The sequence below is a fragment of the Nymphalis io genome, chromosome 1, assembly GCF_905147045.1.
Source record: "Nymphalis io chromosome 1, ilAglIoxx1.1, whole genome shotgun sequence".
NCBI lineage: Eukaryota > Metazoa > Arthropoda > Insecta > Lepidoptera > Nymphalidae > Nymphalis > Nymphalis io.
Genome location: NC_065888.1, coordinates 967836 through 993871, shown reverse-complemented (window position 1 = coordinate 993871; position 26036 = coordinate 967836). Strand labels below are relative to the sequence as shown.

Here is a 26036-nt window from a genome sequence, read left to right as displayed (position 1 = left end):
CTGGCGAGAAAACGACAGTATAGAATGAGGAGAACGAGAGGGGTCTGCGGTGGGTCGGGGTGGGTCGGTACCTGCTCATGTGCACGTTGTCGTAGAGCGCGCAGGCGCCGGCGGCCCACAGGCGGCACGCGCGGTCGATGAGGAAGCCGAACAGCAGCGGCGCGGGGATGGTGCCCAGCAGGCGGACCACGATCCACTGCAGGCCCAGCGCGAACGAGCGCTGCTCCTCGCGCACGCACCTGCGGCACGCGTTACGTCACGCGTTACGTCACCACTACACACACGAGCACGTGGCGCCACGGACTGACGTCACCTACCTCAGGGTGGCGGAGAGGGCGGGCATAGTCGCGACGAAGGTGAAGAGCATGAGGCAGAACGAGAGGAACACGAACAGCCAGAGATACGGACATTCGGAGCTGCATGTGCTGTTTATTGCTTCGTACGGGATCGACGTGTTAGTTTCTAAAATTAAAAAAAAGGTTTTAAATAGAAGTCATCTAAATTCGTGAACATTATTTAATAAATAGTTACCTACAAATAATAGCTGTACAAATATATTTCATTACTAATGATAAACTTAGTAAATAAAAGAGGACTCAGCATCACAAGGTACACCGAAATGTAAAGTTTAATGTGCTACTGAACGTGGTTATTCCTAAAATTGACCTAAACTAAAAGCGAATGAACGGAACGGCAAGGACGGTCGCGCGGCACCTGCGTCGTGGTAGAGCGGCAGCGGGCCGGCGGGCGCCACGCAGGCGCAGCGCTGGTACAGCGTGCGCGCGCCGCGGGCCAGCGCGCGCGCGCAGCCGGCGCGGCACGGCGACGCGTAGGCGCGCGCGTCCGCGCCGCACACGGCCGCCGCGCGCGCGCCGCACGCGCAGCCCGCGTTGCACTCCGCCGCCAGCCGGTCGCCGCTGCGGGTGACGTGCACTTCATTTCGACACTATTTCATTGTATACGTTTTTCGAGCGCCTGCTGAGCGGTGTGTATAAGGCGTGATTTAGCAAAATAACGTGCTCACCCTGATACGCTGGGGCTGTTGTAGGGTATGGTGACGCCGGCGAACGGATAGTTGTCGCAGCTGAGCACGAATGAAAAAGAAAATACTACAGCCAGTAACGTGGCGACCACGCATAGCTTGATTATGCCCGCGCACGTCAATCTCCACCGCTTTACCAGCCAGCCCCCGAGAAAAGTCCCCCCTCCCCCTGCTGGCACTGTTATGACACCTGGCGAAAATAAAAAGTTGCGTGAGTATGACGAACATAAATAAAATAGTAACGAATATTCCTATTGATCGATCGGTAAATTTAAAATTGTTCATTCAAAGAAACACGCGAATCTTAAAAAAACATCAAGTGGTCTTGTACTTAGTAAATAGTTAAATTCTTCCAGTATTTCATTTATTACATATAAAAAGTTACAATTGCAGAATAACGTATCCCATGCAGTGGTTGCTATAACGCATCGCAGTGACGACGCAACGAAGACATCATCAGTGATGACATAACGGAGACTGGTGAGTAGGGCACAAATAGCAGTCGCAATTTTCCAACCACCACCACGACCGAGGAAATTCTGAACTAGCCTCATAACTAAAATTCTGGACTGGCCTTAAAATGGCTATTCATGATAAAGTGTTCCCATTATGAAAAACATAAAAGAAAAAAAATAGTAATAGTAATATTTTTTTTTTATTTGTGATGCTGTCTGGAAATAAAAACATGTACACACACCAAACTCATCAAACTTTTAAGCCCAAAAAAACATACAAGAAAATATAATAAATACTTAAGTGTGCATATTTTTCAGAATTGTTTTCACAAAGGCTTTCTACAATTTATATTTGGCCATATAATTATTCTAACTTACCCAATAACATTGCAGCTTGCGATGCGTTTACAGCAAACTGATTTTCAATTAGTTTAGGCAGAAATGCTGCGAACCCCGATATAAGCATCCCTTCGCTCGCTCCAGCGAGATTCAAAAACATGAATGTAGGATTTTTAAATAGTGCTGCAGTGGCTTTAGGTAGTTCGCGTAAAGCGCTGAAGGCTGCTGATTTTGTAGCAGCACCTTCGTGTGCTTCTGATATTTTCGATGCTCGTATTTCAGCAGCACCTACATACATTTTATAATCAATCATGAATTTCATAGCATAAAGTTTAATATTTGAAGGAAAAAATTGAGTCTTATGTCTGTTCATTAAATTGTAATCATCAAACCTGGGAGCTCGTAAGGGAAGGCAAGCAACGGTAGGGCAACAACCAAGCACAGCACTGCCGAGAGTATGAAGCCGATCCACCAGGCGCCAATCCAAGAAGAACTTAGAGGGGTTATGCCTAACCTGTAATAAAATAAAGGGGGATGAATCTTTCTATACCTAAACTAAAATAGAAAAATTCAATAAACCAACATGTTTAATTAGAAAAACCGAATATTCATTTTCAGATAAAAAAAAAGTAATTTCCATTAATTTTCTACAGTAACAGCCTGTTAATGTCCCACTGCTGGGCTAAGGCCTCCTCTCCCTTTTGAGGAGAAGGTTTGGAGCTTATTCCACCACGCTGCTCCAATGCGGGTTGGTAGAATACACATGTGGCAGAATTTCAATGAAATTAGACACATGCAGGTTTCCTCACGATGTTTTCCTTCACCGTTATGCACGAGATGAATTATAAACACAAATTAAGCACATGAAGATCCAGTGGTGCTTGCCCGGGTTTGAACCCACGATCATCGGTTAAGATTCACGCGTTCTTACCACTAGGCCATCTCGGCTTTTTTTTTAATTTTCTAGTAGAATAGTAGTTTTTTATTAATTTTCTAGTAGAATAGTAATTAGTACAAAAAGGTATATATATGTCTTTATATATTTATAAATGTATTGCAGAACTAAATCGTCTTAACCGGATTATAAAAGTAGTGAGTGAAGGTTATATTTATCATTTTCATGTTGTTTTAGAATTGAAGACGTGATTGGATTGAAGCATGAATGAATGTGCTCATTTCGTTACATGTTATTGTCATTAAAATCAAATTTTTGTAAGCTTTTATTTATTTTTTCACCAATAATATCCCTACCACCAATACATCTTTGTTTAGTTTCCATTTGAATGTTTACGTTTAGATAATCTTTTTCATTAGTAAACGGGGAATACTTTTGGAAATGTATAAATTAAAAATGATGTTGTTTTTGCAATTTTAGTCAGGAATTTTTGAGGGAGTATGTTTACGTCTGGCGAAGTTTTGCAACGAGTGAAATCTAAAAATAACATTTTAAGTCATTGTTAAATAAATTCCGACCTCAAACTTTTACACAATCTAATTTTCACCAAACATTTCGTTAATATACCTATGGGTATATATGTATATAAATACAAGCTAAGGATAACATTCATTACGAAAACAGTGGAAACTCGAATCCATTGTAATATTGGCGTTTTCTAAATTGTTTTCATATGCAAATTCGACAGCTGAATCTCGGTTGGGGAAACGTGTACGTATTAACGGGCTCTTCATGAAATGAAGTGGCCTGCTGTGGGCTTCTAATGAATAAGAATAATAGACCCGCTTTAATATTATGCAAGAAGAATCTATATGGTAAACGATTCTCGTTTAATTTTAGCTTCGACTGTTGTCTGTGTCTTCGATTATAGATCCTATGGATACAGATGGTATAATTATAAAATAATGTCTGTTTGAGTGTGTGTACGTGTGTACTTAAAAATAATACAATAATATCCTGGGACATTATTCACACACGGTCATCTGATCCCAAATTAAGCAGATCTTGTGCTATGGAAACCAGACAACTGATATACTACATATACTACTTTTCTTTTGTAAATACATACGTATATAGATAATTACACCCAGACTCAGGACAAAAAGACATGTTCATGCACACAAATGTCTGTCCTGGGTGGGAATCGAACCCACAAACTTTGGCATGAAAGACAAGTATCTACCAACCACGCCAACCGGCTCGTCGAATACATATACGTGTCCATATGTAAGTAATAATATATATGAGCAGAAGTTATACTTAATATCTTTGATTAGATATTCATATGTATAAATCGATTATATAGTAGGGTTTATACCGTATGCTTATTTTCAGTATGTAAATAATACGTATCTATATAGAGTATTAAGACAGATGAGACTAAAGACTTCGCGTGATAGTTAAACATTAATTATATATTATATAAAAATAAATACTCTTTGCTATTATAAGTTAGGTATTGTCTAATCTATTCAAGCGAGAGGCGGGTAATACTGGTGATTAGTAATGTTCTTGTGCCCGAATGTCGTTCACGGCGGCAAATCTCAAGGAACATCAATCTGCACAGCATATATGTATATATATAGTGCACAAAGGTATCCGCAAACTCAGGTGCACTCTATTGCCTAACTCTCATAATTCGATAGGAAGATAATCCGGAAAATCAGCCGCAAGACCTGAGTCCTAACGATCAAGTTCCTAACGCAGAGTGGCTGAGAATGTTGCTTTCATGTTAGCGAAACTCGATAACTTTTACTCTATGATACTTTTGTGTATGGTAACTACTAAATCAACGAAGGAGTTGTAATTTTTTTTATTAAATATGGTTTATAATATTGGTAATTAAATAAGTGTTAGCAAAAGTTCTAAATAAACAAGACAATATATGAAATAAAACAATTCTAAAAAGTGTAGGTAGGAAGTTTAGGTTTGGTTATGAGGGACAATGTGTAATGTATCTTAATTTATTTAAGAAGTTATCTTTTCAGACTGAACACTCGAATAACTCGTATACAAAGCAAATACCAATCGACTTCGGTTCAGCAGCTACGATTCTATATAAGAAGAAGAATTTCACAAGAACTACTGAGGCATTTACATCAAATGAAACTACAAAATATTCGCCTATCGCCAGACCGTCTTGGCGACATTCTTTAGTTCTTTGCGGTTTGTGATAAAGATGTTCAGTGCTTTGTATCAAATATTGTCACCGAAAAGTATACAAATAAAATGCTTTGTACTAGTGATATTGAGTTTTAGTTGTTAACTTGTTATTTTAGAAAATAATTGTATATGAATCATTTACGAACTAACCCTTTAAACTAGTGTTATTTAATGTATATATAGTTTATCTACAAAAGATAGATATACTTTCGCGAACTTATCTATGTGTTTTTTTTAAAACACTGGACTTTTATTCATGTAGACCTAAAAGCAGCTTTTACAACATTTTTAAGAACACTTTATTATTATTAACACTTTTATATAATTCACCTCAACCCATATCAACATTTTTCAATAAATTTTGACCAAAAATTAATATTCTATAATCTAATATATAAGTAGATAAATTAGGTAAAAATCACATTGAAGTAAAAAATAAACTTTTATTTTATATGATAACATTTACTAAAAACCTTTTGGAAAAATGCCTTGAATCATGTTGAAAACTTCGCGTGTAGTTAAGTAGAAGTAAACGAACAAACGGTTGTCCACGTCTGAACGTGAAAAGTGACTTTGTTTTACTGTTAAAAGTGGTATAGACAGGTATATAGGTCTTCTTCCATAGCTTATATATAGACCAGTCCATGAGCCATCACAATAAAAAGACGATATTTTCCAATTTTGGTAATTCTAGTGCTAGTGTAGAGATAAACCATAATAAGGTTTATTAAACTAAGCCTGTTGTCACTTAACGGATATACAATATTAAAAAGTGATAAAATATTATCATATTTAATATATAAAATTAAATTAAGGTTATAAAATTTCTTTCGCATATATATTTTCATAACGTCAATTCGAAGCACAATCTCAAACATCGTAATTTTTATTTACCTCCCCGCAGTTAATTTAAAAGTGAAACCGTATCAAAGAGATCGTTCAAAAACTCGTTTCGCGGAAAATGATATTTCGTTACGGAAGCCATGAAAGTATAAAACGTTGGAATTAATTTGGCTGAAAAGTTGCTTGAGCGACGCACAATGAGATGAAAGCGAGAGGGCAAGTTGGCTGAATGAAGCCGTGTCGCTGCCGAGTTGAAATATTAAAAAACCGCGAACAAGACGCAGCTACAGATAATTAAAAAGAACAGTATTACGCGTATTTGTACATATTACCCATGTGGGGAACCCGAAGCATCTTATTGGATTTAATTACATAATGAGTGAGGCAACCTACGGAAGCGATTCTTCGTTTTATGACTGACATCAATGTCTAATGAGCTTTTTGAAAAAAACAAAACTAAATAGATTCAATGCCTATGTAAAATTACATAACGAAATGAATACCTGTAATTAATAAATAATTTGTTTTGTATGATCAATTGTTACTTCCAAGGTTAAGGGACTAGCCGAAAAACAGTCCTGTGTCTCGATTCAACCATTCTGATCTGGCTTCATTTGCCACACAACATTGTAAGTTACATGACACATAGATAATTGTCATTTATTCATTGATTAGTTTTGTAGTGTGCAGCAATAAAAAAAAATCTTACTTTCTTTAAAACTGGAACTTACGAGATAATAACGGTTCATTAAAAGAATAAGTGATTACCAAAATATTTTGTACTTACGTTTCTGAATCGACGTTAGCAAAATCCGTGTATATCTTGAGCATTTGACCGCCCACCACGTAGCCCAGTGCCGGACCGACCACCGCCATTGTGTAATAGACACCTGGAAAAATATATTATATTAAATATATGGTAATTTTTCATGTTCAAGCGTCAAGAGCGCAATAGATAACCGGTCGCCTATTGTCGTCGAACCCTTAGGCTATTATCGTCCCCGCTCCTAGCACAAGCTATACGCGTTATTGGGAAGGTAACTAGGAATATTAGTACTTTAAAAACATTGCTATTTTCTGAGCTTTTTATGAGTGAGTTAATAATTATGTAATTTATTTTTAACGTTTAAAAAGTTTTAAATTAATATTTTACTAACACTGGGCGGGTAAAGGTTACATAACAGGGTAGAGGTATTTTCTTTCACCCGGAATTTAAGCCTAACACCTCATGTTACAAGAATCTCGTGAAAATGAAACTTTCTCAAATATATAGTCAACTATATGAAATACAATTAGTATGGAAATATAAACTATATGTATACATGGAAATATAAACATATTACAAAATACAAGTAGTATTGTGTAATATGTATTATATAATACTGCTATATTTAAGGTAACATTTAAATTTACTATTAGACACAGTTAAATAAACTTTCTTACAAAAAAAAACTGAATTAAGACCTTAAACTTAACCGTAAACTTTTCGAAATAAATAAATATAAGTTACACTTTTTCGTAGTACGAGTTTGATAGTTAACTACAATGTAATTTATATTATTATACTAGCGCTTTACGGACGGCTTCGCTTGCGTCTTAATTCAGAATTAATTTCCAGAATTTCATAGTTCTTTCTTAAAAAATAAAGGGTTTTATACAAACTTTATCCACCTTATTTCATTTCACTAAACCTATGTATGAGCTGTTTTCGCCATTAAAGTAATACAGTAACAGTACAGTAACAGCCTGTAAATGTCCCACTGCTGGGCTAAGGCCTCCTCTCCCTTTATGAGGAGAAGGTTTGGAGCTTATTTCCACCACGCTGCTCCAATGCGGGTTGGTGGAATACACATGTGGCAGAATTTCGATGAAATTAGACACATGCAGGTTTCCTCACGATGTTTTCCTTCACCGAAAAGCACAAGATGAATTATAACAGAAATTAAGCACATGAAAATTCAGAGGTGCTTGCCCGGGTTTGAACCCACGTTCATCGATTAAGATTCACGCGTTCTTACCACTGGGCCATCTCGACTTACTGGGCGACTCGATTAAAGTAATAATAATATATCAATTATATTCTAAGCCTTCCCCTTGGATTATCATCTTTCACAATCATTCATAATTCACTTCCAACTTCTAAATGTAGGGAGCTCCCTTTTGCTAATCACCAAATTTTCACACATATTTATTCGCTACCGCCGAAACATTGTCGGCGCTGATTGGTCAAACGACATCCCACAAGTAATACGAGAGGAAGACAAATATATATAAGTATTTCAAGTTATGTCATATGTATTAGTGTACTCGTATGTGGTTCGTCATTGTTCTGGAATAGTGTAAGCCGTACCGCTCCGAGGTACCGCGTATCCCATTTCCAGCGACCCTTTCACACCCTATGTTTTCTCAGCTAAAAGCCGCTGAGAATAATGTAAGCGAAACCGCACAGTGAAAGATGACCTACCTTTGAAACTAGTCTTTATAAATTCTTTCTTTCTCTAGTTACCAACTATTTTTCTTATTATTTTTATAAAGCTTAGAAACTGAATTGTAAGTATTCTTAATTAAACAGTCATTGAAAAAAGGACGCTTGTTTTTAATTTTAGTAACATTTCACAGATACGGTAGCTTAAATGTCTGATGAAAAAATATTTATTCAATAATTTCGTATGTTGTTTATGTAAATAGACAATATAAGTCAGACATTATATTATATTATGACACAATGACTATTATTCAAAATTATAAGAAAGTGTAGTGTTAAAATCACGATATCATTATTTTCTGAAAAAATTGCCATTTATCTACCAGTCCACAGATTTTCATATCGCCTGCATCCACTACCCGCATCTCGATATCTCAAGTGGCCTCCGCCCTGGCTTCTCGTGCCTCTGCCCTCTCGGAGCCACTCCTACCCTCTCATGGCCGGAAGTGAAAGCTCTCGGGTAATGGCATTTCGATTCGCGCCTCATGCGCGTTTAAGATGTGATCGGCTCTTGAGTGTTTACCGGCCATTTAACTGTACCTTGGGCTCCCAACGGTTGCATATTGTATAAGATTTTACTTTAACTGAACATTGTATGTATTCTTGTACTCGTAGTGAATTTTGCTCTTAGTTAATTTTTATTGGTTATGTAGAGGCTAATGTGAAATTTTTTGAATTTATTCTTTAAGTCCATTGAGAGTATAATTTAATAGTGGAATGGATATGACGTCAAAACATTCCTACGTTAATTGCGAATAAGAGCAAATAAATAAATCCTTTCGTAAAAGGTGAAGTTTAAATCTGTAATGAGAAAATGTAAAGTGTAATGTTATTTATGACTTCTTAAAGATTATTATAAATGTTATATTATACAATAAAACTTTTCCCTGACCTAATGTATTTGTACTAGTTATAGATATTAAAGGGTAGTAATTAACATCCCTCTATTTTATTAAAAACATTTAAACCAAAAGAAAGAATACACGATTCTGTCTGTGGAATCTTTTCTAAAATCTTATACCATATTTGTATCTAAAATTGCATCAACAATCTAATATTGGAATCTGTGCATTTTGCCAAATGCAATATAGTTTAATCTCGCCTTGAGTTATTACTGTTACCAAGGTTTAATCTGAAATCTGCCAATACCGAGGTAAATAGATAACAGATTAACTCATAGGGGTTAGAAAGCGTGAATCTTAAAAAATGATCGCGGGTTTAAGCCCGGGCAAGCGCCACTGAATTTTCATGTGCTTTTCAATTTTATTTATGTTAATAATTTATCTCATGCTTGACGATGACGGAAAACGTCGTAAGGAAACTGCATGTGTCTAATTTCACTGAAATTCTGCCGCATGTGTATTCCAACCGGCATTGAAGCTGCGTCGTGGAATAATCTCCAAGCTTTCTCCTCAAAAAACAAGAGGAGGCCTTAGCCCAGTAGTGGGACATTCTCAGGCTGTTACTTTAAGTATATCTCTCAACATTTAAATCGGTACGGAGTAAAGTGACAAAATAACTAGAAGCGGTGGCGAGTAGTACCACAACAGCAGGCCTGAATAGGCAGTTCTTTTAACATAGATTTTTTTTTTATAATCTGTCTCCGTGTTCAATATCTGACAACCCTATGTATTATAGTATCGCAGTTGTAAGAATACTGTGACCCGATTAATTGCATGTCAAGTATGGACAGATGGAAACAAGCTTACAAGCATTCTGACCTTTAGGCTTTGTACTACAAGCTGTCACGTTGCTGTATGTGTACGTTCGAACCTAATTAAGCTGTCGGAAAAAGCTGTTTGTTTCAGATTACTTTTCAAGCGTTTGAAGCTTTGTATTGAACTTATATCGACTATTGATTATTCGTGTATTGTATTTAAAATCATACTTGATTGATACAAGAGGAAAATATTTTATGGAGCATGCAAATGTTTTATTTTCAAAAACAGAAGTTTGTAAAATCGAATGATTTTTTACTCGATATTTTCGTTGTCTGTTTTTTGTTATTACCGTCTTGACTATAAACATTGGCTTATCACATTTCAATTTGAAATAAGCCCTTAAAATATAGATGTATAACTCGTTTCCGAGTAAAAAATTAAATGTAAAATTATAAAGTTTCAACGTTATCTGCAATTATTAAAAACTGTTCTTTTAAATTAAGTTGAAAAACAATATAAGAACAATTAAAAAATATTATTATTATTTAAATATTTCAAATAATAATACGTGTACAATGATATTTACATAGATTTGACTTTTTCATGATTTGCGAATTGACGCTGTTAGTAACTAATATTATAAATGCGAAAGTGAGTTTGTTTATTTGTTTGTTACACTTTAACGTCTTAAATACTGAACCGATCATCATAAAATTTTGCTAGGTCGTCAGAGATATAGAAAAGGAAATAGGGTACATAACACCTGCATCCCTCCACTCGCGGGTGAAGCCGCGGCCGGAAAGTGGAACTTAAATTTTTCTCACAATACCACAAGGTTAGTGGACAATATATATAAAACTACTACTACTAAACTACCCTTTTCCCTTTTGTACTATATGAAGGTATGTATGCAGCCAATATTCAAGGTGTTTTTGTTTATATACTGCATGTGTTTCCTGTAGAATATAAGAGAGCTTCGCTATCTCAAAAATAGGGCGGCGTAAGCGACAAGTGAATTTCGAAATATCCTAAACACTCGTAATCGAAGACCCGTGACAAGAAACCACGCAAATCAGCAATATATTAAGGTGGGTCATCAAATCATGCCAAAGGCTTGCAGTTCTTATAAAAATTACACTGCATCGACATAAGCAACAAAACAAGATATATAAGACAAGAGATGGCTCTTTCATTGATAAAACCGTGCAACGACCTTAAAATATTATATATTTTATGTTGGACTATAATGTGTAGTAAAGTAACTTTAGAGATCAAGCTCACTATATAATCTATAGGATTTACCACATAATATTCCATTAGCTTTTAAGAACAATATCATAATATGGTTGGAAATGGTTATAGCGTCGTCAACATAAGAAGGCACTCGCGTATCACCACTTAAGTGGTTAAATTACATATATATTACTTAGTTATTATTATTATTATTTTATATCACTTATCGTTAGTTATATTAAAGGAGACTTAGGTTTATTTTCAAATGTTTTTTTTAAGAATTTTCAAAGATATTTTTTTTATTTGGAATTTATTCATGTTTTTATTTATTATAAGATGTTTTACATGAGTAAAGTGATACGGTAAAAAATCGCTCATTGTTTTTATATAGATTGTGTGGAATAGAATCTACTTCAATATACTAGAATGCTCACCAAGATAAACGGACGACATCTTTTTAGACACGTTCTCATCTATGTACGTAACGCCGAGAGTGAACAGCGGCGTTGCGCCTGCGCCGTGTAACAGCTGCGCGGCCACGAACACGGCAACTGCCCACGCGCCGCCCTCCCCAGGCGCGTCCTTCCACGAGCTGGACTAAAACACGAAATAGTACATTATTGATTGGATGAGAAAATACAGGATTTGCTACCTAAGCGGAATGTAGGGTTTTCGAAAGACGTCATACACTTTATCATATCTAACGCCAGTTCGTTTGTCAACATGCCTACACCGTAAGGCTTTAAAATATAGATAATAGTTATTTAATAAGAAAGCAAAGAGAGGTTTGGTGTATTTGTTAAAATATTAAGACGCGATAACATATAGCGTTATGTGTATTTAACATTTGTCACGAAATAAAGGGAACGTGTCTGATATGCCACGTGTACATAAACACAAATACAAACTCGAAGTTCGTCGCCAACATAATTACATGTAATTACAGGCACAAGGGACATCTTAGTTCCCAAGGTTGGTGGCGCATTGGCGATGTAAGCGATGGTTAACATTTCTTACCATACCAATGTCTAAGGGCGTCGGTGACAACTTACCATCAGGTGGCCCATATGCTCGTCTGCCTACCTATTCTATATAAATATAAAAATTATATATAAATATAAAATTCTATATAAATATATTAAAATTCTTAGTTCGGTACAATTACGTTAATTGAAACTTATTATGAATAAGAAATACTTTAGAATAAAAATCAATCAAAATTGATTCCAAAGTCGCAGAGTCGACCCCAACGACTTGGAAATTAGTGTTTGACTTTGCAAGCACAAGTTTAAAGCTTTAGGGAAATATTTATATATAATGCCTTCAAAATAGATGTATATGCTATGCTATGATTATTAAAAAATCTTGTAGTATACACATGTTATCTTTACTTATATATTCAACAGTTAAACCATAAAAAAGTTCTATGCAAAGAAAGATTTTACAATGAAATTACCTATTATCATCATTATTTTGTCATCAAAATTTATTAATTGTTCATTCAAGGACTTTATCAAATCATTCTGGTTGATTGATCTAGAATAGGGCCTACGTCTGGAACCTTCCACGGCTCATTGTGGACGGTGAATGATGATCTCATTCAAGATCAGCCGTGTTGTGCCTTTGTGAACGTATTAAGTCGTTTGAATGCGCCTGCGTCGCTAAGCACTTTATTATGCGATGGAAGGAAATCTGCTGTCTGGATATTCTTTGTGTCTTTATTTTGTGAGTTCTATTTATATCTACTCAATTTAAAGTGCTTTAATAGCTTACAGAGAACGGTTTTTTGCAGTTTGTTAACGTTTGTGTACGATTTTCATTTCTTTTGGATCGTATGAGATTTATTATAATATTTAACTATTATCTTTCAATAAAGTGTTAACGATCCCTTGAATTATGTTTTGATAAATATATAGTTTACAATATATAATATAAATGGCAAAACATTTTAATACTCAATTTCAACAATCTTTACTCAACTTTTCTTGTCACAAAGATATATTTTACTAAATCAACATACCGCTGTCTGATTGACTATACATAAGTCGTCCGGTTCCTCCCCGGCCACTTTGTACGGTGGTATAAGGAAGTGTGGTAAAGCGAAGAGTAGAGACCCAATTCCCATGAGCAGCACGCCCCAGCCCAGCCATCTGGGTTTCGATGAACTGCTCCTGCCCCCAAGGTACGTGACTGGAGCCAGGCAAGCGAAGGAAGCCATGTCGTACCTGAATGGATGATATATAATTTTAAGAACCTACAGCCTGAATATCTTTATCATAAGATGATATCAGTGACTTGCTCTGTATTTTATATTAACTAAAAGTATTCCGTAAATTAATTTTATAGATTCTCTACCATATGACAAATAATTTAATGAATATATTTATCTAAATGCTGCTAGCATTCTTGCCAACATTCGATGCGGTCACGAGTTGTACAGTAAAAATTAAATAAGTTGTACAGTAAATTAAAAAGTTATTTTTAATTTTTATTTGTATTTATTTTAGGCCTTAATTTAAATTAATTAATTAGTTAAAAATATAAACTTTGTGAATGGGTGTCTCGATCGAATTCCCATAATCTTCACTTAATTTTTCAAATTTTCTTTTGATCTTTGAATTTTTAAAACAAGGAATTAGAAGAGCTCTGTTTGAAATTTTCACACCCTGTTCTATGCGTTTGGTCAGACAGTTGGAAAATATGAGCACTTACCCGCCAGCAATAACTCCAGTCTGCATCGACCGGAGACCGAACCGCCTCTCTATGGTGGTGATCACTACGTTGACGAAGCCATTTACGACCATTCCTGCAAACAAACACAATATTGATAAAAATAATCGAAATATATTGAATTTAGGGTTAAATTATACCAATCTCTAGTACAAATACAACGATGTAGTACGTTGATGTGTATTAATCTCTTTATAGTAAATTAGGAGACATTTTTTGTAAATCACTAAATTACTAAAGCATTAAATATAAACCTTATACCAGAATATTCAGCGCGTTTCGAAATAGGTTTATGCGTATATTATTATTGTATACATAACTGAGGTTCGGAATTTAACTCGTTTACATTTAGTCTATTAATGTGACAAACCTGAATTTCATGTTTTTGTATTATTATAAAGCTGAAGAGGTTGTTTACTTGTTGAACGCTCTAATCTATAAACGTATGTACATAGAGAGATTTAAGAGTTATAAATTGCATAACAATATGTCCGACCCATTGAGGTAGAACAGTAACGTTTAACGAATGACAACGCGAGGAGGAGCGATATATATTATGATAGTATATGAAATAATGTACAGAAATTTTCTGCCCTTTTTATTTAAAATACTTACGATAGCATTTACATTCAATGTTACTCTGTAACGTGACAATTTAAAATACTTTATTAAAATACTTTATTAAATATTTATTGACGAGCCGGTTGGCGTGGTTGGTAGAACACTTGCCTTTCACGCCGAAGGTTGTGGGTTCGATTCCCACCCAGGACAGACATTTGTGTGCATGAACAGGTCTGTTTGTCCTGAGTCTGGGTGTAATTATCTATATAAGTATGTATTTACAAAAAAAAAAGTAGTATATGTAGTATATCAGTTGTCTGGTTTCCATAGCACAAGCTTTGTACAAGCTTAATTTGGGATCAGATGGCCGTGTATGAAAAATGTCCCAGGATATTATTATTATTATTATTACTTTATAAGATTATTTTAATTTTATTTGAATTAAGTTGAATAGTGCCATCTCTTTGTGTTTTAGTATAATTTTTGTTATATGAATACCCACACAGAAACGCTATGTATACCAACGCTGATATAATGTTACCTGTCTAGAATCGAGTGCGATTGTATCTAAAAAGTCATAAATTATACATCCACATAGATTGACATTCCCACAATAGAAACGCATTCAGTCCTGTTCGTTCTGACTGTATTTTAACAAATCAATTCCGTTGACATATCGGAAGGCTTCAACGTACAAAAATATTTCCGGAGCTATTAATATTTCACATACGACGGACGGGCCGACAGAATGCTGAAATAGACTGGCATACGTCGGTTACCATTATTCTGTAATAATTTATATCAAACAAACTAATTGAATTTTCAAAGTTTATTTTGTCTATATGTATTTAAATAATTATATTTTAATAAGTAATTTCTGTTATTATAAAGCGCAACTAATAAATTGGGGAAATAATTATGATGGTAATATTTAAACAGTGATTTTTTGTATTATTTAGGTAGGTTAGGACGGGCAAATGGGTCACCTGATGGTAAGTGGTCACCACCATACATAAACATTAGCGGCGTTAGAATTATCCATTCCTTACATCATTAATACGTCACGAACCTTAGGTTTCGGTTTTAAGGGTGGGTGAGCCCGTGTAACTAAGACGTAAGGAACATAACATCTTAAGTCCTCTTAGGTGGCGCATTGGCCATGTAAGCGATGATTATTATTTCTTATGGTGCCAATGTATATGGGTGGTGGTGACCACTTACCATTAGATGGCCTACATGCCAGTTTACTACCAATTATATTAATTATTATTTTTTTCAATAGTCTTTTCATAATGTGGGACGAATACACGATAAGCCACCGCTTACACACAAAATCTGTAGACAGAACTTTAATAGACCTAAGAAATTCAGACAAAATAAATGGAATATTTTTCAGTGACTTTTGCTGTACACTTCCATTGATTTTTTGAAGTTTTAAAATTGAAATTTTATGTAATTGATTTCTACTAAGATTATCAACCGGGACGAAATGGGAGCGAGTCGATAGTAGTATATAAGGTTTGTCTAAACTTAATCGTTTTCTAACTTCTTAATTTTTGTATCATTTTCTGATGTGAGCAATTAGTTAGTCCACTATAGATAGCTCAGTCTATAAATGTAATACTTTCACCACCAGCCATATTTTTTTTGTCGGTCAATGTACTTTTGATTTAAAGGCATAATCTAAAACAAAAAAAAAACGTTCACGGTCAGCTGTTATTTCTGATATAAATCTTTGTACAGTATTTATATTTTGTAGCTGTTTTTCTTTTAATAAAATTGGTATGTAATTTTATTGTTACATTGAACCTACTGTTTCAAGGTTGCAGAAAAACAGGGCTACAAGTAAATTATATGAATTATTTTGGCTTAGTACCTCTTGTATCTACTTGTTATTATAATTATTAATTAATTTATTCTTATTATTTATTAACCGGTGGATATTTGAATATATCTAGCGGCTTCATTTTATATTATGTGATGTCATTTACCTGAAATCTCTCTGGAAAAGATGGCTGTTTTACCAATAAGTAAGCAAGGACAAGTGAGCCTGTGAATGTCCCACATATACTTATTCCATAAATTATTCCACCACTGCTCTAATTTAAGAATACCAATTATGCATTACCAAAAATCCTGTCTGTGTCAGAAAATTACAAAAAAACGTAATTATTATGTGTGATTTTTGTTTTTGTATTTAAACAGAATCTCTGTAGAGAATACAGCCACTTTACCACATTCTCACATAGCACTACAAAAACCCACTCACTGCCGGCTCTTGGCAGTTCTTCATGCTAAATTTACGAAGTGTTTCCAAAATATTTTAGACAAATATACCAAGGTAGGGCTTAGATGCTTTCCTCATCAATTATATAATTATTAATCTACTTAAAAGCTTATGTTTATAATAACGAATATATATTTATACCGGGCCGAATGGATGAAAATAATACAGCCCGGCTTAAGATAAACAAATAAATATAAAAAACAAGTAAAAGTGCCCTTGTATCCATCGTCTCCGGTTACGTGACGGCGCATAATACTAACGGAGCACGTGGGGTTATGTATAAACAAATCTATTTAGGTTAAGTGAGAGACAGTATCGCAATGATTTCTTTACAAATAATCCGTATCATATAATATATGTTAAAGTGTGATTATATGGCCTTTCTGCAAGGCATACGGGACATGTAAACAAATGACCATCGTTAAATCTATACTTATAAAATCGTTAGTCATGACATGGTCAACGCTCATCCTACCACTGAATCTGGTTTCTGAAATTTGGGACATAGGTTTATTTTACAACCTAAGCAAACGCTAAGAAAGAATTTTTGCAAATTTTAACTTAAAGGATAGCGAAATGAGAGAGGTAACTTTGAAGATATTTTATCTATATTTATATCGTAAGAAGTCGGAATGGGCAGCATAAGAAGTCTGGTATTTGTCGTAGTTGGCTAGGTTGTATATGTTCACGGTAGCATGCGAAAGCGATCCCGTGGCGCTCCTCGTTAAGACGGAAAGGGTACCGCTGGTTTTTTAGCGGGTATTCCGATGTTCGGGGTGCACTCGGCGCCTTGGACACCGGCGAGAACCCCACATACCCCCCCCCCACTGTTCCCGTGGGGGAAACGCGTAACGCGTTTTTCCAGCGTTAAAAAAAAGAAGGTTGTATATGACGCAAACAATAAATATGTATATATTCAACAACAAGGTAAAATTAAAATATATAATAATTGTAGTAGGATATTAAAAGCACTTTTTAATCATCATTTTAAAAGATTAATTATACGTAAAGCTAAAGTAAATAGATGTTCAAAAGTATATTTTACCGAATAGAACCAGTAATAAACTTGATTTCCACTATCTTTCACTATTGACGAGTAAATTTGGTATATAAGAAATTGAAGCACGATCTTGCGTTTCGTTTGCCTGGATTTCAACAAGTAATCATCATCATCAACATATAGAGATCTATTCTATCCACGCCAGAAGCGAAAAAAATACATGAATTTAATATTCTTTTTCTGAATACCATTTGTTATCCATTCATTAAATAGGTTAAATTCCACGAATTCACCATTAATGAGTAATTAATATGACATGATGACAAGCGGGAAACATGTGGACTAATCTATCATCCCAGTTTCCGCTGGTTCAGTAAAATTCTATCGTTTAGCAAATCTTTTGAAAATATTTCTAAAGCTGGAGACGCATTGAGTGAAATTATAAAGTTATGCCACGTCATCGTGAGTTTTGTTAATTTTTGTTTTTGTTTACAAATTATTCTCCTAAATGTTCGCGAAAATTACACAACTGCTGATCTTTTCATTCGTGGCAAGACCACTGAATTATCATGTGCTTAATTTGGATTTATAATTGATCTCGTGCTTGGCGATGACGGAATACCTAATACGAATATGTCTCCGATGACATTCTGCCATCTGTATCTAATACCAACCCTCATTAGAGCAGCGTGGTGGAATAAGCTTAGCCCAGCAGTGGGACATTAAAAGGCTGTTCCTTACTCCATATCAATAAATCAAATAAAAAAAATAAAAAAGTTGTTAATTCATATTTATGAGCTAGAATTTATTCATCATTTAAAATATGATTTTATTAAGTTATGATTATAAAATGTTTTTGACCTCGCACGTTGCTCCCGACTTACAGTTACTCGTAGAAAACATGGAAAAATAACGGTCCTTTAATTAACATAAATTAGTATTGTAATATATTATAGGCACATTGTAAATTACACTCCTCATACATACATACGTATACTTAAATGAGATATTAAATAATATATCAAATTTATACATGTAATTTTTATCCAAAAAATTTATTTATCCTGCACGAACAAATATTAGTCCAGTCAATACATAGATTTCAAAATGTATTTAAGTGTTGGGGCTAAGAAATGCTTAACTTGTATTTTTCGACGAAATCTTAGTCGACATAATATCAAAAAATCTGAATCAACATATAAAACTAAACTAGGTTAAAAGGAAGTGGTTCTAATTCAGATTACAAACAAACTAACAAACAACCATTGCGAATTAAATAAAAGGTTGTAAAAAATTACTTCAATCCGTCGCTACGTAAGACAACGATCAAAGTTACTCTATCAGTTTAATATTTTTTTATAGAACGTAAGGCGGACGAGCATATGGGCCATCTGATGGTAAGTGGACACCAACGCCCTTAGACATTGGCATTGTAAGAAATGTCAACCATCGCTTACATAGCCAATGCGCCACCGCTTGGGAACTAAGATTTTATGTCCCTTGTGCCTGTAATTACACTGGCTCACTCACTCTTCCAACCGGAACACAACAATATCAAGTACTACTGTTTTGCGGTAGAATATCTGATGAGTGGGTGGTACCTACCCAGACGAGCTTGCACAGAGCTCTACCACCAGTAAATTTATTAATTTAAATAAATATTATTTTCTTGTAATAATAAAAAATATTCCATTTTTGTTACACGTGGCGAGTGACGATCTACAACGCAGATCCATCAGTGCGCCCGGACCCTTAAACATATTTTTGGCCGTACGTGACTAGACATAACATTGACTCAACGTCCAGGCGTCCAGCAGATTTATACATGGGGTTTTGTTTGCAATATAAACATTAAATGGTTGGCTGTGTGGTAAGATTTTGCAAAAATACATTTAACGGAATTTATTTATAGCTTTCTTCGTTAAAGTAAGTTATGTGTTATTACTAATGTACTGTTATTTTTTTTATGATTATGTAGCAGACTGTACTAGCCTTTTTTTGTAAATACAATAAGTGATTTCTTTATTCGGTATACTTTACCAGTATGGTAGAGACCATTGAAGTTTGTCAGCAATCAAATAATTGTTATTAATATTTTTAGTGTGATTTATAGAAATCTAAAATTAAATGTTCATATTTATTTTTTTTTTTTTCAATATCATGCAACAACATCAGTTTCGCTATGCTTTGCTTGATTAGGATGATTATTTACGGAGTAGAAATAAATTAAATTAATAAAATTTTAAACCGAATGAATATTAACGTAATAGTAAAGTAAAGTAAAGTATTAGCCTGTGAATGTCCCACTGCTGGGCTAAGGCCTCCTCTCCCTTTTTTAATGTAATAGTGATCGTATGATATTACATCGTTTGCAGTTATGTAAAGAAATCATCGTTCATACCAAAACCAATCCCCGCTTGATGGGATCACGTTTCAGAAAAAAACTATGATGAGTTTCGTATGAATTTTAGATCAGATAATACCATTTTAACCCTCGGCTCGAAAATGTGTTATATGCGTAAGAACATATATAATAATATGTTTTATATAGTTTTATCATGTACTATTTATTCGAAATTCGAACATAGTCATTAATAACACAAAAGTTCGTCAATAGCTACAAAACAAATTCGTTTGACAAACAGAGTAAGTAAGTACTGAATCGGTCTTTGGTTATTTAATATAGATTTATTATTTTTAAAATGTATATTTAAGGATTTCAAGCTAATTCACAAGAACGTCTAATAAACTAATGTTTTTGAATGGTTGTAATAAATATCACATTATATACAGTATATATATCACATTTTCTTTATTTCATCGTAGTTATTAGTATAGCCTTATCTAGGCCGTGGGAAACCAGCTTTTGAAGTTCCTCTTGTCCTAAGATATAATCAAACTAAAACCTCCCGCCGTATAGACATCTATGTTTGGGCATACACTTGTGTACCATAATATGCCCTGTTCAGTTGGTCTTTGTTAAGATTGGCCACCGTGCGTAAAATCGGTCATTCGAACATCGTCATATTACGATCATTTGTACATGCATCTATCATTCGCTCAATCGGTCATTACATTCATTTAATACTCGATGAAACTATCTGACAGTTGACCGTCAGCCATTCGAAAGCTGGAAGGTACAAATTGGAACTTGAAGGATATAATTAAATATAACTGTGAATTTAATTGTTATTTCTGAAATCCTTCTTAGCGTATCGATCATCAGTTCACATATTTTTTTGTCATAAAATATGACAAAAAAATTATTGTCAAATAATATCGCATCGTGTATTTTAATAGGTATTGCTATATAAAAACTTTAATGAAAGTATTGTATCAAACGCAACGAGATCGAATTCAGCGGCTAATATGACATCAATCCGCTTAAAATGTAATAACAAAATGCATGTTGTATTGTCCTTTAATCCTGTAATCCGATCATACCGCATGTCATGTTCCGACGAGCTGGAATCGATGAAACTCTATGCATTTAAATTATTGTTCCGCGAACGAGCTCTGTTATTATTCCCTTTGATTTTTTACGTTTCTGATATTTAAATATATACGTAACCAAGTTTCTTAGAAAATATTTCATTGTGTATCTTTGTTTTAAGTCAAAAATAAAATGTTTGTTAAAAGTCTAGCAGCTACAACTGATAATAAAAGCGAAATCTGCAAAGAAAATTCACAAAAAAAGTTATATGTATATATATATATATATACGGTATATATAACAGTTCGTAGCACTTTCTGCTCCGTTTTTTAACAGTTTTTTTTGGTAACTGGATAGTTATAACGGACAACAAAAATACATTTACCACTTTAATTAAAATTGCAAAAATATATTTACATAACATTAATTCAGAAACAGAATATTAACATACTAGCTTGTTCGGTTTTAACTAATTTATTTACGTGAATCTAAACCGAAGATTGCGAATTCCAATAATTCTACTCGTGCTCAATGCTAAGAGAACACATAATGAAGAAGCTTGCGTGTTCCAGATGTAATAGGTGCAGCATACTGGGTAAACCTATCAAACATACTTATGAAAAGAAGGCTGATGGTCAGAAGGGGGACATGTACTGCCCGTTATTTTTCTTTTTATGTATTCGGAAACACATTATGATTTAGTTGATTAAGAGCACTTTAGAAACGGATATTTTTAAGAATTATAAATGTTCAATCGATGAGTATATAAAATAACTCACGATACCCTATCCACCCGGTCATCTTGTAATCAGACACTATAAGCATAAGCTTAAATTAATCGGGTAAATAACACTGAAATTTTATGTTTCAAGTTTTTATTAAAAACTTTCCAAGTAGGGATCGCCATAAAATCTATCAATCATTTTCATGAGGTTTATTATTGTGATAAAGCGAAACAAATGATGAGTGACGAAATCCTCTCGAGATCGGCAAAGGAAAATATCGTAACTGCTGAACGAGCTTAAGACTGGCCTCTTTATGGTCAGTGGTCAAAACCACCCATAAACATTGAGGCAAGAAATATTACATCGTTAATGTGCCAGCAACCTTAGGATGACTCTAAGATGGGCCTTTCATTTTGGCGGTATAATATGTGATGGATGGTACATACCCGGATTGGCTTGCACAAAGTCCGATCACCAAGTTGTAGCACTACCACCACATTTATAATAATAACGATATTAGAATACCACAGAGTACCTTCACATATCTGTTTCTATTTACCATATCGTTAATAACCAAAATCTCACCATACATTGAACGAACACAAGCAATATTTAAAACCAAGTTCGGCAATCTGCAGAAAAGGCGAACGATTATTAACACAGATGGGTCCATTAATAAGCATTTGTACGGAAGTTCGGGTCCAAACAAATGGTCAACGTTATGTCTGAGCCCGGAAAACTATAAAGGGTTTCGACATCTTCGGTAATATGTTTCAATCAAGCTCCGCTTGGTAATCTGTAGCTTTACTTAAATAAGGTCAGTACTTGGAGCGCAAGCTTTGATTGAGAAAAAATATATTTATAGCAAACACATTCTATACCTAGACACTAGTCTATTTTAATTGAACAGATAAATATAAAAAAGTAGCTGTTAGTATGTTAGTAAATAATAACCGTAAATAGTTTATACCACTGTTTAATTCATGAGAAATGGATACATGTTGCAATAGCAATATTTCATCTGAAGTTTTTTTATAGATTTTTTTACCGCAAAGTAAATCTGTAGATTAATTTTTGATTATATTTATTTATTAAACCTGTATTCTATTTCCTGGACGATCACGGTTCCAATATTATATAAAAAATATTATTTTTTAATTTAATAAAGTATAGGTTTCTTTTTTTTAACCAAATAAAATCATTTGACATAGTTTACAACATAGTCAAAGAAATTCGAACACTACACCGATTTTGAAGAAATTTTGTATGAAGCAAGCTTGAACCTCAAGGAAGGACATGGCTACACCACCATCTCCTCCCCTCACGTAACATGCGGGCGACTCCGCAGGCGAACGCTAGTCTTACTATATATTGTTCGTATGTAAGTTTCAAAATGAAACAAAATTTACATTGGCAAAGAACTTTTACAAGTTGAACAAGTTAACTTATGCAGTTTCTCTCATAATTGACTTTTCAATTGCTTCAAAAAATAAACACATATAATTTTAATAAAACTGACTTTTGTTTGTTTATATAGTTAGAAAGTATATATATACGTTTAATATTTTTTTATTCGTATAATTTTTTCATAGTTTATGTAGAAACGTCAACCAAATACAACACGTGCATGGTGGCCGGTCAGATATTAGTCACGAGGAGATGCGCCGATATCGTTTTTAGGAACAAAGGTAAGTTAGAGACGTTATTCGAGGAATACTCATATCCGCGGATACAATTACATTAATGGTTGTCTATCATTATTTTTTACTGTTTCACATGCGAATCAAACTTCCGACCAACTTATTTTGCGCGTCTCAAAATAAAGAGAATAATATCATTTTATTTTCATGCATGATATGTATTTAATACCTACTAAAATTTGTCAATTTGCTTCTATATACACACAATATTTGAAAACGGTAGTAGCTTTTTATTTATCTTTTTTATATACGAGCAGTGCTTATAAGAGCCTACTCGAATAATATTTGATTTTATAATTAATAAATTACAGGATGTAACGAAGTTAATCCGAGTATTTTAGCTAATACTGAGTAGCAATCATTAAGTGTTCATGGTTGAGAGGCCGTCCGTCTCGAGTGCGCTAACTTGATTACTGTTACTCGTTAATTGACTATTGACTGTATTAAGAGGATACGTTTAACGTAGGAACCGAACGTTTATTTGAAGCAGAAATTATCATTAAATTTTAAGGAGCAGTTTTTTTTCGTTTAATTGTATCGAGCAACGTTAATTAAACTGGCGTTTTGTTTCCTAAATCTTTATAACAAATGTTAGTAAATAGTTGGACCCGATTTAAATGTAAATAATGTAAACATGTTCTATTTATTTATTTAATATCGAACTACCAACAAAAGTTACAATAATACAACAAATAATATATAATTTAGGCTAAGCAAGATTAATTGCATTTTTAATATAGGTAATTACAGCATACTTTTTATTAATTTTATATTAACTGAGTGACCAATATATAACATTAATTACATTTTCTACTCATTAATAAATAACATATATTTCTTTTCATCTATTTATTTACTTAACACAAAAAGTCTAAAAGATTTTTAATAATATACAATAATAATTGAAAATTCCCTTATGATATTTTAACTCATTGTTGAGCACGAATTTTATTTTTATTCAATTTTTCTTTTACATTAATTATATATTTATATTATTTGTTGTTATTATTTAGTTATAAGCTGTTTTGTGAATCACAAATAAATGAAGCAAGTGATAACTCAGTGTTGCTCTTAGGTTAAGTTACCCGACATAATTTATGGTATAGATTCTATTTTACTCGGCAAATAAAATGTTCTTAGTTAAACCAAATAACTTCTTATCTTATCACTACTCGAATGTCGTCGCAATTTCCAAGGCTCTCCTGCATCATATATTCATAATACCCTGGGACATTTTTCACACACTTGAGAGCTTGTGCTATGGATACCAGACAACTGATATACTACATATACTACTTTTCTTTTGTAAATATACACTTACATAGATAATTACAAAATGTCTGTCCTGGGTGGGAATCGAACCCACAACCTTGCATGAAAGGCATGGCGTGAAAGGCAAGTATCTACCAACTACGCCAACCGGCACGTCAATATATTGGATTAACCTTTTAAAGTAACAGCCTGTGAATGTTCTATTGCTGGGCTAACGCCTCCAATAACTTAGAGAAGAAAGTTTGGAGCTTATTCCACCAGGCCGCTCCAATGCGGATTGGTCGAAACATGCATATGTACGATGAAGGATTCATCGCCAAGCATGAGATAAAACACAAATTAAGCACATGAATATTCAGCGGTGCTAGAGTTTGAACCAGCGATCATCGGTTAAGATTCACGCATTTTTACAACTGGGCCCTCTCGGCTCCTTTATTATATCATTTGAAAAATGCAATATTACGTGCTCACGTTCAGTCAGTTAACCGGTTCGCTGGATACGATTACACGCGCCGTTCTCAGCTCGCGACTGCGTTATTGGATCGCTAGCACTTGCTACCTGTAGACTTGGCAGGAGGACTACCATGTTAATTATTTGTTCAGGACTCTTGTATATTTTATAAAAGTTCGATTCTATTTATGTTTTATATTTATCTCCAGAGCTATTCTGGAAGAACAAACTCGCAATTCACCGATCAAAGTAATTTAGGGCATTGTTCATGAGATTTGTAACATTACGGCCATACTTATAAATGGTCCTTAGCGACTGACTAATTAAACACAGATTTTTCTCTTTCTGACATTATTGATTTGACATTCGAAAGAACAAGACACAGCGTTGTTTAACAAATCACCGTCTGATCAACGTTTATACGTAAGGCTGTTAAAGGATACACGCATCAAATTATCGTATCGCAGTAAAGTTAGTTGTTAAACTAGTGCTTACATAATAGAGATCTTTGATAATAACAATACAATAAATTATAATCTAAATCAAATATTCATTTAGTATCTCAATAAAGTCATTTGGTATCTCATTGTACATTTTATTACACCAATTAATTAATTACTTTAAAGATAATAAATAAATATATTAATAAATATGAGGTTATTCTATACAAATCATATGATACAAAAAGCGTAGAGTTCTTA

General features: G+C 34.1%; 1 protein-coding gene across 1 annotated transcript in view; it reads right to left on the bottom strand.

Annotated features, from left to right (window-relative positions):
* Positions 1-26036, bottom strand: part of LOC126771148 (solute carrier organic anion transporter family member 4A1) — a 61134-nt gene that overhangs the window by 3755 nt on the left and 31343 nt on the right. Inside the window, exons 4-13 of the mRNA XM_050490907.1 lie at positions 13889-13982; positions 13197-13401; positions 11611-11773; positions 6585-6687; positions 2229-2350; positions 1876-2124; positions 1025-1232; positions 715-917; positions 318-462; positions 72-239 (exon numbers count right to left, since the gene is read on the bottom strand). Coding sequence (XP_050346864.1) covers positions 72-239; positions 318-462; positions 715-917; positions 1025-1232; positions 1876-2124; positions 2229-2350; positions 6585-6687; positions 11611-11773; positions 13197-13401; positions 13889-13982 — 1660 coding nt within the window. The remainder of the gene's footprint in view (positions 1-71; positions 240-317; positions 463-714; positions 918-1024; positions 1233-1875; positions 2125-2228; positions 2351-6584; positions 6688-11610; positions 11774-13196; positions 13402-13888; positions 13983-26036) is intronic.